Source organism: Callithrix jacchus, chromosome 8 (genome assembly GCF_049354715.1).
Source record: "Callithrix jacchus isolate 240 chromosome 8, calJac240_pri, whole genome shotgun sequence".
Taxonomy (NCBI): Eukaryota; Metazoa; Chordata; class Mammalia; order Primates; family Cebidae; genus Callithrix; species Callithrix jacchus.
Genome location: NC_133509.1, coordinates 19471188 through 19485966, shown reverse-complemented (window position 1 = coordinate 19485966; position 14779 = coordinate 19471188). Strand labels below are relative to the sequence as shown.

Sequence of the window (14779 nt, the reverse complement as noted above, 5' to 3'; positions counted from 1 at the left end):
ATTAGGATGCAAGGTGTATGAAATGGGGTGATAGTCTCAGTATTATTTAATATCTGTTTTATAAAGTAATCTCTGACTTTAAAAATCAAATGAGAAATAATTGCCATTTATTTCTACAGTATATAGGTTCTTGGTACCAACAACTAGTTGTAATTTTTTATTAAAATTAGGATTGATGATGGAATATAAGTTGTCATCCTACCACCATTAATACGTGTGTCCCAAATTTCCAATTGAACAAATTTCCAATCTAAAAAGCAGAACAAGATTAAGAATGACATTAATACTGTCATTCTCCAGTCCCACTAACGTCTTCTCTTTCAGAACTAGAAAGGAAATACTTTTTGTTTGTTTGACATCAAGCTCAGTCGTATCTAGGAAATACTTTTTAAAACCCAATGGAATAGAATCCTGCCCTGAAACCAGAGAACCAGTTCAAGCACCTGGTCTGGTGGCCAGAAAAGCCTAAGCAACTTCTCAATTTTGTTTCTACTGAATAAATGTTACTAATATGCCTGACACAGGCTTAAAGTTTATGAGCAAGAAATCTTTTTAAATAATTAAAGGAAGATCTTATTCATTCACTCCAAGAATGTTATCAGGTGCTTTTTTTCTCTACCTCTTTTTAGTTCTCAGTACCCAAGAGGATATATATAGAAGATATTGAAGCACCACCCCCAAACACACGTACTCTCAAATAAAAAGAAACATAAGCCTGAATTCCCTAACATAAAATTTACTGCAGAATTTGCAAAAGGGGAATATAAGAAATTAAAGCCGTTACGAGTAGCAAACTTCCAAACCACATACTGGTATATTAATCAATTCCTTACTTCATTCTTGTAAATTCAGTTCAACAGGCTTTCTGTTGTTACTTCTAAGTACAAAGCTGACAATATAGTTCCTTACCTTTCCATTAGCTTCTCTTTATCCCAATTGAAGTGGCTAAGGAGTATTCTTGTGATAGTTGCTGGATTCTAAAGGAGGAGGGGAAAAAAAGTCATTTTTTAAGGTAATAGCACTTCATTGACATTTACTGAACTCCTAGGTTGAAGTTAAATTTCCATAATACACCACCCAAATTTCCATCCCTAGAGTAATTCTTTATTCCTCTAAGGAAATACATTTTAATGATAAGATCAAGACTATTTAAACATAGTCTGCCATACTACTATGTCAGGTTTCTTTAGGATTCAAAATAACCCAAAAAGAAATTAAACAAAAAGTAAGTTACCATAGTAAATCAGGTGCTAACTGTCTTAATTGCAAAAAAAATAATTTCAACAGACCACCACATCAGCACACTAAATGTAATCAAGAAAATTTTGGCCAGGGAAGGTGCTCATGCCTGTAATCCCAGCACTTAGGGAGGCCAAGGCAAAACCCCAACTCTACAAAAAATACAAAAATTAACCAGGCATGGCGGCACATACCTGTAGTCCCAGCTACTTGGGAGGGTAAGGCACAAGAATTACCTGAACCCAGGAGATGGAGGTTGCAGTGAGCTGAGATCACACCACTGCAGTCCAGCCTGGGCTATAGAGAAAGACTCTGACTCAAAAAAGAGCGGGGGTGGGGGACAGAAAGAAAATTTCTAACATTCAGGCGCAATCTCGCATGCACCTATAGTCCCAGCCAATCAAGAGGCTGAGGCAAGTGTATCTCAGGTCCAGGAGTTTGATTCCAGCTTGGGCAACCTAGTGAGCCCCATTAAAAAAAAAAAAAATCATTGAATACCTTATGCACCAAATAGCTCAAATGAGTCTAAGTCACTTTTAAGTTAAAAGGATACTTCAGAGATACTTAACCAAAATGAAAAAATATCTGTACCACATAGTAGTTTACAGAGCATTATTTTAGGCTGCTAGTTCAAGAAGGAAAAGTTACTACTATAAAAGAAAACCAAAGTTTACTGCCCGATCATTCAATGCTGTCACAAATATCTCCATTTCCCATAAAACTAGTAAGCTTACTATTTAGAGTACAAAATTTTAACTAAAAATGCAATGGGGCCTAAGAAATCAGCAAGGCCTGACTCATTAAAGACATGAGAGCTAGTTACAATAGCAGAAGTAGAACTCAAACATGGGTCTGCTTATTTGTATCTCATATACAATTTTACATCAAATAACCTTCCAAAAAAGATCTCTGTGGACTAAAACTACTTTACTTCGTCAGAGCTGGACCATAATTAGCCAGTGATTTAATACTTTAAAGATTACTATCTTGTATAAAAATAATGACATAAAACAAATGTATGCCAATTGTTTTCAATGGTATCATTTGTTATAGAAAAATTTACATACATGCATACTCCCCTCCAAAAGCCAAAGATATAGACACTCACTCACCTCAGTACATTTTGCTAATTTATCTAGGTAATCCTTACTTCTTTGAACCCATATTCCCCTAAAAATCCATCTTTAACAGAGCACTGTAGATAGACACCACACATCTGTAAGAATTAAGATGTGAAAAGAAACATTTTAACTGATCCTAAGTTATCATTTGTGCAGAATACAGAGATACTGTCATCTCCAGCTTTTTCTTAGAAATGTGATTTAAAACTTTTTTTAAAAAGAACTCTGAGATTAATAACAGGTTTTAACAAGAAGATTTGCCTAAACTGCAATAAAGTCACTAATTTAGATGTAGCTATATGTAAAATAGGAGCAATAATCCATCAATCGAGAGACTTAAGTCTCCTATTAACTAGAATTGCATGACTGTAACTTTGTGGCACCCAGTACACTATATTTTCTACCACTGGATATTTCAGGAACTGTTAAGAGCCTCAACTTGCAAAAAGGGAAAAAAGAAAGGGGAGGGAGTGTAACTTGATGTTGCTAGTGCCAAATATTGGTTCTAGCTACAAGTTCTCAAATCTGTTATTCGTTTACCAAAAGTAACTATGTTAAGTTTTGTCAAAACAGATTCCTAGTTTCCATCTCTATATTTTTATTTAATATGGTTAGGGCAAGGCCTCCCTAAATGTGCTCACTGCCATGTGAGGCATGACAGCGGTTCCATTACCTGTTCAGTCTTCAAAATTTTTGCCAAGTTGTTGGCATTTGCCCCTCCCATTCCCACTTTGGTGAGAAAACTAAAACTTTTAGACTAGACTTTTAGAAGACTAAAACTGTAATTCCATGCTTCTGGCTAGGGCAATAAAGAAGGCTCCTGGGAGCTGAAGAGTATGGGTACAATCACTGATGATAGAGACAGAGAAGTAGATCCCTAAATCTGTGGATCCAGCTGCAAGCTACCTATACATACATGGAACACATCCAAAGAAGTATAAGAGAGACTTTCTCAATAGAACTATGATATAAATCACCGCTCAAATCCAATTACATCAACCAAAGTGGGAATGGGAGGGGCAAATGCCAAGAACATGGCAAAAATTTTGAGGACTGAACAGGTAATGGAACCACTGCCCATTTAAGATAAGAAAGAAGTTGCAGGTATAACCTAACTAGGTTGATCTGTGTACTAAAACAAATCTTCAACTTTCTCTAAAGGATTTTAACAGGACTCAGAATCTCACAATATGATATTCAAAATGTCTGGGATAGAATCTAAACTACCAGACACAGCAAATACAGAAACAAAAAACCGACCAATTCTTAAAGCAGAAGATAATCAACAGATGCTGACTTCTAGATGACCCAGATATTACATTTATCAAAGACTTTTAAAGCAGTTATTAAAACCATGATCCATTAGGTAAAAAGTGAACACCTTAAAACAAACGAAATGTGAAATTCTCATTTTTTTTTTTTTTTGATGGAATCTTGCTCTGTCATCCAGGCTGGAATGCAGTGGCATCATCTAGGCTCACTGCAGCCTCAGCTTCCCAAGTTCAAGCGATTCTCCTGCTTAAGCATCCCGAGTAGCTGGGATTATAGGTGGACACCACCACGTCTGGCTAATTTTTTTGTTTTTAGTAGAGATGGGGTTTCGCCTTGTTGCTCAGGCTGGTCTTGAACTCCTGACCAAGCGATCTACCCATTTTGGCCTCCAAACGTGCTGTGATTCCAGGTGTGAGCCCCCGCGCCTTGTCGAAATTCTTTTTTTCTTCTTTTTTTTTTTTTTTTTTCGAAACAAGGTCTTACTCTGTTGTCCAGGATGAAGTGCAGTGGTGCAATCTCCGCTCACTGTAGCCTCAACCTCTTGGGTTCAGGTGATTCTCCCACCTCAGCCTCCTGAGTGGCTAGAATTACAGGCATGCACCACCACACCCAGCTAATATTTTTTATTTTTAGTAGAAACATGGTTTTGCTATATTGCCCAAGCTGGTCTTGAAATTCTAGACTCAAAACGATCCTCCCACCTTGGCCTTCCAAAGTGCTGAGATTACAGGCATGAGCCACTGTGCCCCATCTGAAATTCTCAAAAAGAAAGAGTTTACTATTCTTTTTTTTAATGGAAATTTTAGAACTCACTCACTGGACTGGCTCACTATCAGAAAGATAACAGAAGAGTCAGTGAACTTGAAGACATGGCAGCAGAAATTATCCAATAAAAATAAAAGAGAGAAGAAATATTTTTTCAAAAACAAACAATTTCTAAGGGCCCTGTGGGATATCAAAAGTATAAGGCTAGAATTCCATATTTGGTGACAGTATATTTCAGAAATGAAGACAAAGACATTATCAAACAAAAAACAAGAACAGGTTAGGTGCAGTGGCTCACGCCTCTAATTCCAGTCCACTGAGAGGCTGAGGCAGGAAGATCTCTTGAGTCCAGGAGTTCAAGACCAGTCTGGGCAACACGGTGAGACCCCGCTCTACAAAAACTACACAAAATTAGCAGAACGTGGCGGCATTCACCTGTAGTCCCAGTAGCTGGGGAGGCTAAGATGGGAGGATCATTTGATCCTGGGAGGTTGAGGCTGCAGTGAGCTGTGATCACACCACTGCACTCCAACCTGAGCAACAAGGCAAGACTCTGTCTTTGAAAGAGACAGAGACAGAGACAGAAAGGGAAGGAGGGATGGAGGGGGAGAGAGAGCTAGAGAAAGAACTGCTCTAAAAGAAAAGCTATATAAGAAATTATTTGGGTGGAAGGGAAATGATACTGGGGTAAACTTGCAAACACAGGAAAGAAGGAAGAACAACAGAAATGGTAAATACTGTAACGTCATGCTTGATGGGAAGAGTTAAATGTTTATAGACATAACACATATGACAACTATCATATAAAGAGGCTGGGGAAAATCTATGTTTTACTTTGGGAAGGTAAAATATTTACCCTAACTAGAATGTCAAAAGTTAGATATTTATATGATAATTCCTAGTACAACTACTAAAATCGTAAGACCAAGAGATAAAGCTTTTTAAAAGCCAACAGATACATAAAGTAGAATATTTTTAAAATTTCAAATAATCTAAAAGGCAAAAAAGGAGGAACAAAGAGAAAACAGGAACACTCTTAAACAGTTGGTGGAAGTGTAAATTAGTTCAACCATTGTGAAAGACGGTGTGGCAATTTCTCATGGATCTAGAAATAGAATTTCCATTTGACCCAGCAATCCCACTATTGGGTATATACCCAAAGAACTATAAATCGTTCTACTATAAATACACATGCACATGTATGTTCACTGCAGCCCTGTGTACAATAGCAAAGACCTGGAACCAACCCAAATGCCTATCAATGATAGACTGGACAAAGAAAATGTGGCACATATACACCACGGAATACTACGCAGCCATAAAAAACAATGAGTTCATGTCCTTTGTAGGGACTTGGACGAATCTGGAAACCATCATTCTCAGCAAACTGACCCAAGAACAGAAAGCCAAGCACCATATGTTCTAACTCATAGGTGGGTGTTGAACAACGAAAAAACGTGGACTCAGGGAGAGGAGCATCACACACGGGACAGTGGGGCTAGGGGAGAGATACGGGCGGTGGGGAGGGAGGGGAGGGTGGGGAGGGATAACCTGGGGAGAAATGCCATATATAGTATGTACCTAAAGTAAAATAAATTTTTTAAAAAATAATAATTTTAAAAGGCCTAAATTCAACTACATAAATAATTACATCAAGTATAAATGTTCAAAACAGACCATTTGGGCAACTACTCAGATTTTTTTTTAAATGGCAAAACTATATGATGTTCATAACAGCTCAGTTTTCAATGTAATGATACATAGATATTAAAAGTAAAAAGATGAGAAAACATATATCATGTAAACACTAACCAATGAAACCTACAGTGGCTATATTTCTATCACATAAAGCAAACTATGGAACAAGGAAAATTACCAGTAATACTTCATAATAAAGCAAAAACTTACAGAAATCAAATAGATTATTCCACAATTATATTTAAGAGATTTCAACACTCCTCTCAGTAATCCACTGAATACGTAGACAGCCTACTTCCAAATTAAACCATACTTTACTAAATACAAGCTTGAAAGAGGAAATCTCAAATAAAACTAGAAACTATCTTGAACTAGACAAAACTGAAAATGCGACATATCAAAGTTGTGGGACATAATCGTGTTTACAAGAAAGTTTATCACATTAAATGCTTATATAAGAAAATCAGAAAGATCTCAACTACTTCAGGGAAAAAAAAGGAAGAAAACCCAAAGCAAGCAGAAGAAAGGGAATAATAAAGAGAAGCCAAAGAAATTGAGAGGGAAAAAAAAAAACAAAACCAAAAGCTAAAGATCAATGAAACTAATAAAACTCTCCCTCAGATGAAAAGCAAATACTATGACCTCTATGCCCATTAAATTCACCAACTCAATAAAACAGGCCAACTTCTCAAAGACACAAATTACTAAACCTCACTAAAGAAAAAACAGGTAACACAAATGCCCCAGTACCTATTAAGCAAATTGAATATGTAATTAACTCTCTTCCACAAAGAAATCTCATGGACCAAAAATTTATCACTGGTAAATTCTACTAATCATTCAAGGAAGCAGCAGCAGCAGAAGAAAACAAAACAATTCTACACAACTCTTCCAAAAACTAGACAAAGATGGACCACTTCCCAAATCCCATAGGATCACACTGATATCGAAATCCGACAAAGACATTTCAAGATGCAAAAATCCTCAACAAAATATCTGGAAATCCAATCTAGCAATATATAAAAAGGATAACTACATCAAGGTCAAGGGGGGTTCATCCCAGGAATGCAAGGCTAGTTTTAAACATTCAAAATTCAGTTTAATTACCACACTAAATGCCTAATGAAGAAGTCATAGGATAGGTTACAGATAAAGCATCTGACAAAATTCAACATCCACTATCATAAAAATCTCTCGGCAAACTAGGAATAGGCACTTCTAGGGCAGGTGCGGTGGCTCACACACATAATCTTAACACCCTGGGAGGCAGAAGCAAGTGGATCACTTGAGGTGGTCAGGAGTTCAAGACCGGTCTGCCCAACACGGTGAAACCCTAGCTCTACAAAAATACACAAATTAGCTAGGTGTGTGGTGGTGGGTGCCTATAATCCCAGCTACTCTGGAGGCTGTGTAAGGCAGGGGAATCACTTGATCTGAAAGTCAGAAGCCGCAGTTGACCTGAGATGGCGCCACTGTACTCCAGGTATGGGCAACCAGGAGACTCCATCTCAAAAATAAAAAACAGCAAAGATACTTCTTCCATGTAGTGATCTACCAAAACCGGCCAGGTGTGGTGGCTCACACCTGTAATCCCAGCACTTTGGGAGGCCGAGGTAGGTGGATCACGAGGTCAAGAGATCAAAACCATCCTGGTCAACATGGTGAAACCCCGTCTCTACTAAAGATACAAAAAAATCAGCTGGGCATGGTGGTGCGTGCCTGTAATCCCAGCTACTCGGGAGGCTGAGGCAGAACTGCCTGAACCCAGGAGGCGGAGGTTGCGGTGAGCCGAGATCGCGCCATTGCACTCCAGCCTGCGTACCAAGAGCGAAACTCCGTCTCAAAAGAAAAAAAAAAGTAATCTACCAAAACCAAAAACTAGAGCTAACATCATATGAATGGCGACAGACCAAATGCCTCTCCCCTAAGACCCGAAACAAAACAAGGATGTCCACTTTCATCAATTCTAGTCAACTCTGTACTGGAGTCTTACAAATGCAATATGGCAAGAAAAATAAATAAAAGATAGAAAATGGAAAGGAAAAAAGCTGTTTCTAGTAACAGATCACCTATGTATGTGGCTATGCAGAAAATCCTATTAATCTACAAAAAATATTCTTAGAAGAAATGAGGTTAGCAAAGTCCAAGGCTAAAAGATCAGCTATATTTTTACATACTAGCAATGAGTAACCAAAAATCAAAAAAATTTAAAGTGCCACTTACAATAGCAACCAAATGTGAAATATATATGTTTAAACTTAATATATGAACGTGTACACTGAAAACTGTAAAATATTGACAAAATAAATTTTAATAAGACCTAAATAATGGAGAAATACACCATCTTTATGGACTGGAAAACAACAGTTAAAATGTTAATTCTTCCCAAACTGACCTCCAGATTCCACTCAATGCCAATCAAAATCCAAGGATTTTTGGGTAAATATCAAAGTGATTCTAAAGTTTATATGGAATATCAATTAAACTAGAATGGCCAAATTTTGAAAAATTTTAAAACAGAACACCTGATTTCAAAACATACTATTAAGTTACAGTACAGGCAAAAAGATATATAGATCAAAAGAATCGAAGAGAAACCATAAATAGAACCACATAAATAGAACAAAACTGATTTTTCACAAAAGTGATAAAACAATTCAATGGGGGAAAAGTCTTTTCAAAAAAAAAAATACTGGAACAATTAAGATGTACATATTTTTAAAATGTACTTTAGCTCACATTTAATACAAAATAATGGATCAGACTCAAATGTAAATCAGACTATAAAACTTAGAAAACATTTGTGACCTTGAGTTACACAGATAGTTCATACATACATCAAAAGCACAATCCGTAAGAGAAAATTGGCAACACTGAAATCCATCAAAAGTAAAAAGACACTGTTATGAGAATACAAGATATATCACAGACTAGAAGATATCTGCAAATTACCTATCTGACGAAGAATTTGTACCTACAATAATCTCAAAACCTAACAATAAGAAAATAAAAGCCCAATTTAAAAATGAGTTTGATTCCATTTATATGATACAATGGAAAAGGCAAAATTACAGGGCGCAGGCCAGAAGAGGTGGGACAAGTCTGTAGTCCAGCTACTCAGGAGGCTGAGGCAGGAGGATCACTTAAGCTAAGGAATTCAAAGATGCAGTGTGCTAAGATCCCATCTGAATAGTCACTGCATTCTAGCCTAGGCAGCAGAGTGAGGCCCCATCTCTCTTTAAAAAAAAAAAAAGTGCTGGGCACAGTGGCTCACTCCTGTAATTCCAACGCTTTGGGAGGTTGAGACAAATGACCACTTGAGATCAGGAGTTCAAGACCAGACTGACCAACATGGTGAAACCTCAGCTCTACTAAACATATAAAAGTTAGCCAGAGTGGTGACGCATGCCTGTAATCCCAGCTACTTGAGAGGCTAAGGCATGAGAATCACCTGAACTCAGGAGGTGGAGGTTGCAGTGAGCAGAAATAAGGCCAATGCTCTAGCCTGGGCAACAGAGCAAGACTCAGTCTCAAAAAAAAAAGGGGGGGAGGTGGGGGGCAGGCACAGTGGTTCCCGCCTGTAATCGCAGCACTTTGGGAGGCCAAGGCGGGTGGATCACCTGAGGTCAGGAGTTTGAGACCAGCCTGACCAATATGGTAAAACCCCGTCTCTACTAAAAACACAAAAATTAGCTGGGCATGGTGGTGTGTGCCTGCAGTCCCAGCTACTCGGAAGGCTGAGGCAGGAGAATTGCTTGATAAAGCAGGAGGCCAGGAGGCAGAGGTTTCAGTGAGCTGAGATCAAGTCACTGGACTCCAGCCTGGGCGACAGAAAGAGACTCTTTATCAAAAAAGAACAATGAGAATAAAAGGGAAGTTGAACAGGAGAACACAGATTTGAAATTATGTAGCGCCAGAAACAATGCTAGGTATTTTATACACATTATTTCATTTAATCCTCACATCAGTATTTTATGCAAGGTACATATGATTTACATTTTGCAGATGAGGTTACAAAGGTTAAGTGACTTGGTCCAAGATAAAATAGTCTAATGGGATTTGAATATATGGAGAAATTATTTAATGTATGATTATAGCACCATCCCTACCAGGACTTGTCAAAGCAGAGAAATTCACTTCTGTGTGCCACGAGAACTGATAGTTTAGTGAAAAGCCAATTCAAGCTCTTGGCTGAAATAAAGTGCTCTTCATCCTTTTTAGAGGATATAAACAAACCAAACAAAAACAGTTTGAGTAAAATCACTAGAATCAGAAAAGTAGTACTAATACTAGCAGCAGTACATTTAACTTTTAGGACCATAAGGCAACCTAAACCTTACATCTTGTCTAGTTATAACTCTAAATCAGCACTCCCTGCCCCCATCCATTCTGGCTACATATTAGAATCTCTTGAATATCACTAATTGGGCTTCACCCCCAGCAATTCTGATTCAACTGTCAGGGGTAGAATATGAGTATGAGTATATATATTTTCATTCAACATTTTTATCTGAAGGTCCCCAGATGATCCTGACATGTAGCCAGAACTGGGAACTACTGCTCTAAACAATTTCCCATTATGGAGGCTCTGAAAAAGTACATCTGTAGAACTCCCATGAATGTGGCAGTCTAGTATTTTAATAATCTGAAGAAAATGACATTCCAGGCTCACAGCAGCTGTATCTGCTTTAAAGTTTTGCATTTTAAAAAAGTTTACTAGTGACTCCGATCAGGTCAAATGTCCCAGATAAAGCTTTAACATCAATTGCACCATCATACCCTATTCCTTTGATCAAATGGTTCTCAATTTTAGTAGCACATTAAGAATCAACTAGAAAGCTTTTAATTGATTGTTATTTATTCATTCATTCATTTTTAGAGACATGATCTTGCTATATTTCTTCGTTCATTCATCCATCCAGCCATCCATTCATTCATTTTTAGAGACAGAATCTTGCTATGTTGCCCAGGCTGGTCTCAAATTCCTGGGCTAAAGCAATCCTCCAGCCTCAGCCTCCCAATCACTGAGATTATAGGGCATGAGCCACTGTGCACAGCCATCTAAGAAGCTTTTAAACAAGCTACACCCCAGACCAAACACATCAGATTATTGGGGGTGAGGAAGAGGGCTGAGGGGGAGACCTGGGCATTACCATTTTCAAAAGCTCCCAAGAGATTCCAATAAGCAGTCAAGGAGGAGAACCATAATGTGGATGCACACATGTGGGCAGACAGGCCCACATTCAAGAGTGTGACAAACTCTCCAGGTAGAATGACAATCAAAGCCAGGCTTGGTGGCTCACATCGGTAATCCCAGCACTTTGGGAGGCCAACGCAGGTGGATCACTTGAGGTCAGAGTTCGAGACCAGCCTGGCCAACATGGCAAAATCTCGTCTCTAATAAAAATATACAAATATTAGCTGGGCGTGGTGGCACGCGCCTGTAATCCCAGCTACTTGGGAAGATGAGGCAAGAGAAACACTTGAACCCAGGAATCAGAGGTTGCAGTGAGCTGAGACTGTGTCACTGCACTCCAGCCTGGGTGAGAGAGAGGAACTTGTCTCAATCAGTCAATTCACAACCAAACTGCTGAATGGCATTCCTTTATTTGGCAGAGCGGGAGGCAACTACTTTTTCAAAAATCTCCAGAGACAACTTTCTTATTTTAAGATAAAGCTAAGTTAAAAAAAAAAAATTAATTCCAGTTTGCATACAGAGACCCACCTTTTTATTATTTCAGAATTTGATCTGAAAGACAATTAAATAGGTTAGAGGCACTACCTTAAAACTTAGTTTTAAGATTTTCCTACAGAAGAATGGGCTCATGTTTTCATCAAATCTACAAGCTCCTCAAATGAGCTGCTTATGGTTCAAAATTTAAAGAGTATTTTTAATACTTCTTAAACAATATTAGAAATGCAAACGCCACAAAGTACAAAAACATCTGTATTCTAAAAAATATTTATAAACTGTACAACAAAATTAAATAAGCAAGCATACTCATCCATAAAGAAAATAATCCAACAAAAATTGACACTTCATCAATTTGTAAATTACACTTGGCTGAAAAACACAAGAAAACATCTAATCTCCTTATTACAATGAATGCTTCAAATCTTCCACAATGACTAAGTTCTTAAAAACTGATACTGTCTATGAGCTGGGCGCAGTAGCTCATGCCTGTAATCCCTGCTAAGGCAGGCGGATCATGAGGTCAGGAGTTCGAGACAAGCTTGGCTAACATGGTGAAACCCTGTCTTCTATTGAAAATACAAAAATTAGCCAGGCATGGTGGCGTCTGCCTGTAATCCCAGCTACTCGGGAGGGTAAGGCAGGAGAATTGCTTGAACCTAGGAGGCAGAGGCTGCCATGAGCTGAGATCACAACATTGCATTCCAGCTCTGGGCAACAAAGCAAGTTCCTGTCTCAAAGGAACAATAAAAACAAAACAAAACAAAAACAAAACCTGATATATTCGAAGTGTGGCAGAAAACTTAAAATGCACATGAACTAGGACCTAGAATTCCCCATTCTAGGAACCTACTCAAAAGAAATACCAAGTAGAGAAGTATAAGAATTTTCATATCCACATTATTTGAGAAAGCATTTTCCCATTTCTACATTTTTTTCAAAAGGAGTCTGCCTATAAATTATGCTATATTCATACTTGAAATATTATGCAGACATTCAAATTAAACTGATCTGTATGCACTGCCACGGAAGGTTATTCATGAGAAAGATATTACTGAGCGAAAAAAAAGTAAGCTACTGAGCAGTGTTAGAATATTCCATTTTTGGGTTAAAAGGCAAATTTCTGAGGCCGGGCATGGTTGCTCACGCCTGTAATTCCAGCACTTTGGGAGGCCGAGTTGGGCAGATCACAAGGTTAGGAGTTCGAGACCAGCCTGACCAACATGGTGAAATCCCATCTCTACTAAAAATACAAAAATTAGCCAAGCGTGGTGGTGCACACGTGTAATCCCAGCCACTCTGGAGGCTGAGGCAGAATTACTTGAACCCAGTGAGCCAAGATGGTGCCACTGCATTCCAGCCTGGGCAACAGAGCAAGACTCTGTCTCAAAAAAAAAAGTAAATTTCTATGACATATTAATATTCAAAAAGAAAGTTCACATAAATAGAAATTTAAATTATTTTTATTTATAACTATAAACACTATAGGCTTTGCTACTCAAAGTGTGGTTCACAAAATCACAATCACCGGAGTTTGTTAGAAATGTAGAATCCTAAGTTCCAACTGACATCTACTGAATCCTCATTTCAAAGAGAACTCAAGTGTTTCCAAGGTGATATGTATGCATATTAAAGTTTGAGGAGCACAGATAAAAGCTACAGGAAGTAATGCTCCTGTAGAGAAGTATAAGAATTTTCATATCCACAACTGGAAATGAAACCATTTACAGTTGGTTAAACTGCAACTGTAAATGGTTTCATTTCCAAATGCTCCTCAGATTTGATTAAAAACTTGATGCCTTCTAAGAAATTATTACGTGTAATTCAGGTATAGTTTTTCTTCTTTTTAAAGGTATATAAGTTTGTTGAGAGCTTTATACTTAGTCACTAAAAGGGTCAATATAATTAATGCTCAGTCAATGACATAACATAGAATAACCTCTTCATATATCTGAAGTTCAGTGACAGAGGCAGAAGGCAGAGACATTCTAGGCAGACAAGGGCAGGTACCCAGTGAAACCCCAACTTCAAACCAAAAAACCTGAACTGTGGCCCAAAGTGAGAACTTCTATGCTTGTTCACCAATTCTCTCCCAATTTGTTCTTTCTGAATAATGTCTTTTTACCAATTGAATGTTGCCTTTTCCAAAACTACTGACAGCCCATCCCACCCCTCATCCTGTGTGGATAAAGATCCCAGACTCAGTCAGTAGAGGGAAAGAAGCAACTTGACTGGAGAAAGGTGCCTGGACTTCAGAGGGTTGCCTTGACATCAGGGAAGATTATTTGCCCATCCTGCTCCTTCTCTAGCTCCCTTCTTTGCTGAGAGCCATTTTCATCGCTAAAGAAAATTCTCCGCCTCCACCATCCTTCAACTGTCCGGCATGACCTCATTCTTCCTGAATGCCGGACAAGAAAGAGCTTGGGACCCACTGAGTGTGGGTACCCAAAAAAGGCTGTCTAGCCGGGCACAGTGGCTCACGCCTGTAATCCAACACTTTGGGAGGCCATGGGAGGTGGAGCCACCTGAGGTCAAGAGTTGAAGACTAGCCTAGCCAACATGGCAAAACCCTGTCTCTACTAAAAATACAAAAATTAGCTGGGCATGGTGGCAGGTGCCTGTAATCCCAGCTATTCAGGAGGCTGAGGCAGGAGAATCTCCTGAACCCAGGAGGTGGAGGCTGCAGTGAGCTGAGATCGAGCCACTGCACTCTAGCTTAAATAACAAGGGTGAACCTCCATCTTGCAGAGCGGGGGGAAGCTGTCACACTGGCTCTCTGCCCTCACTAGTAGAGGGCAGCCGCCCTACACGACAAGGCAAGGGGCCCACTGAGCTGGTAACACACCGCTGTCCAGAGATGGTGGAGCTAAGGGAGCACTGTAAAACACCCTCTGGGGCTTCAGGGGTCACAGGCACTGCAACCTGGGTGCCATCATGGGGCCCGCATGAAACTTGCTCCTGTCAGCATCCAAAGCAGCCTGCCAGATCCTGC

At 38.9% G+C, this 14779-nt stretch overlaps 1 protein-coding gene across 2 annotated transcripts in view; it reads right to left on the bottom strand.

Annotated features, from left to right (window-relative positions):
- Positions 1-14779, bottom strand: part of ARIH1 (ariadne RBR E3 ubiquitin protein ligase 1) — a 122503-nt gene that overhangs the window by 79425 nt on the left and 28299 nt on the right. For both annotated transcript variants that reach the window (XM_078333578.1, XM_035259139.3), the window contains one exon: positions 910-977. In XM_078333578.1, the coding sequence (XP_078189704.1) occupies positions 910-977 (68 nt within the window). The remainder of the gene's footprint in view (positions 1-909; positions 978-14779) is intronic.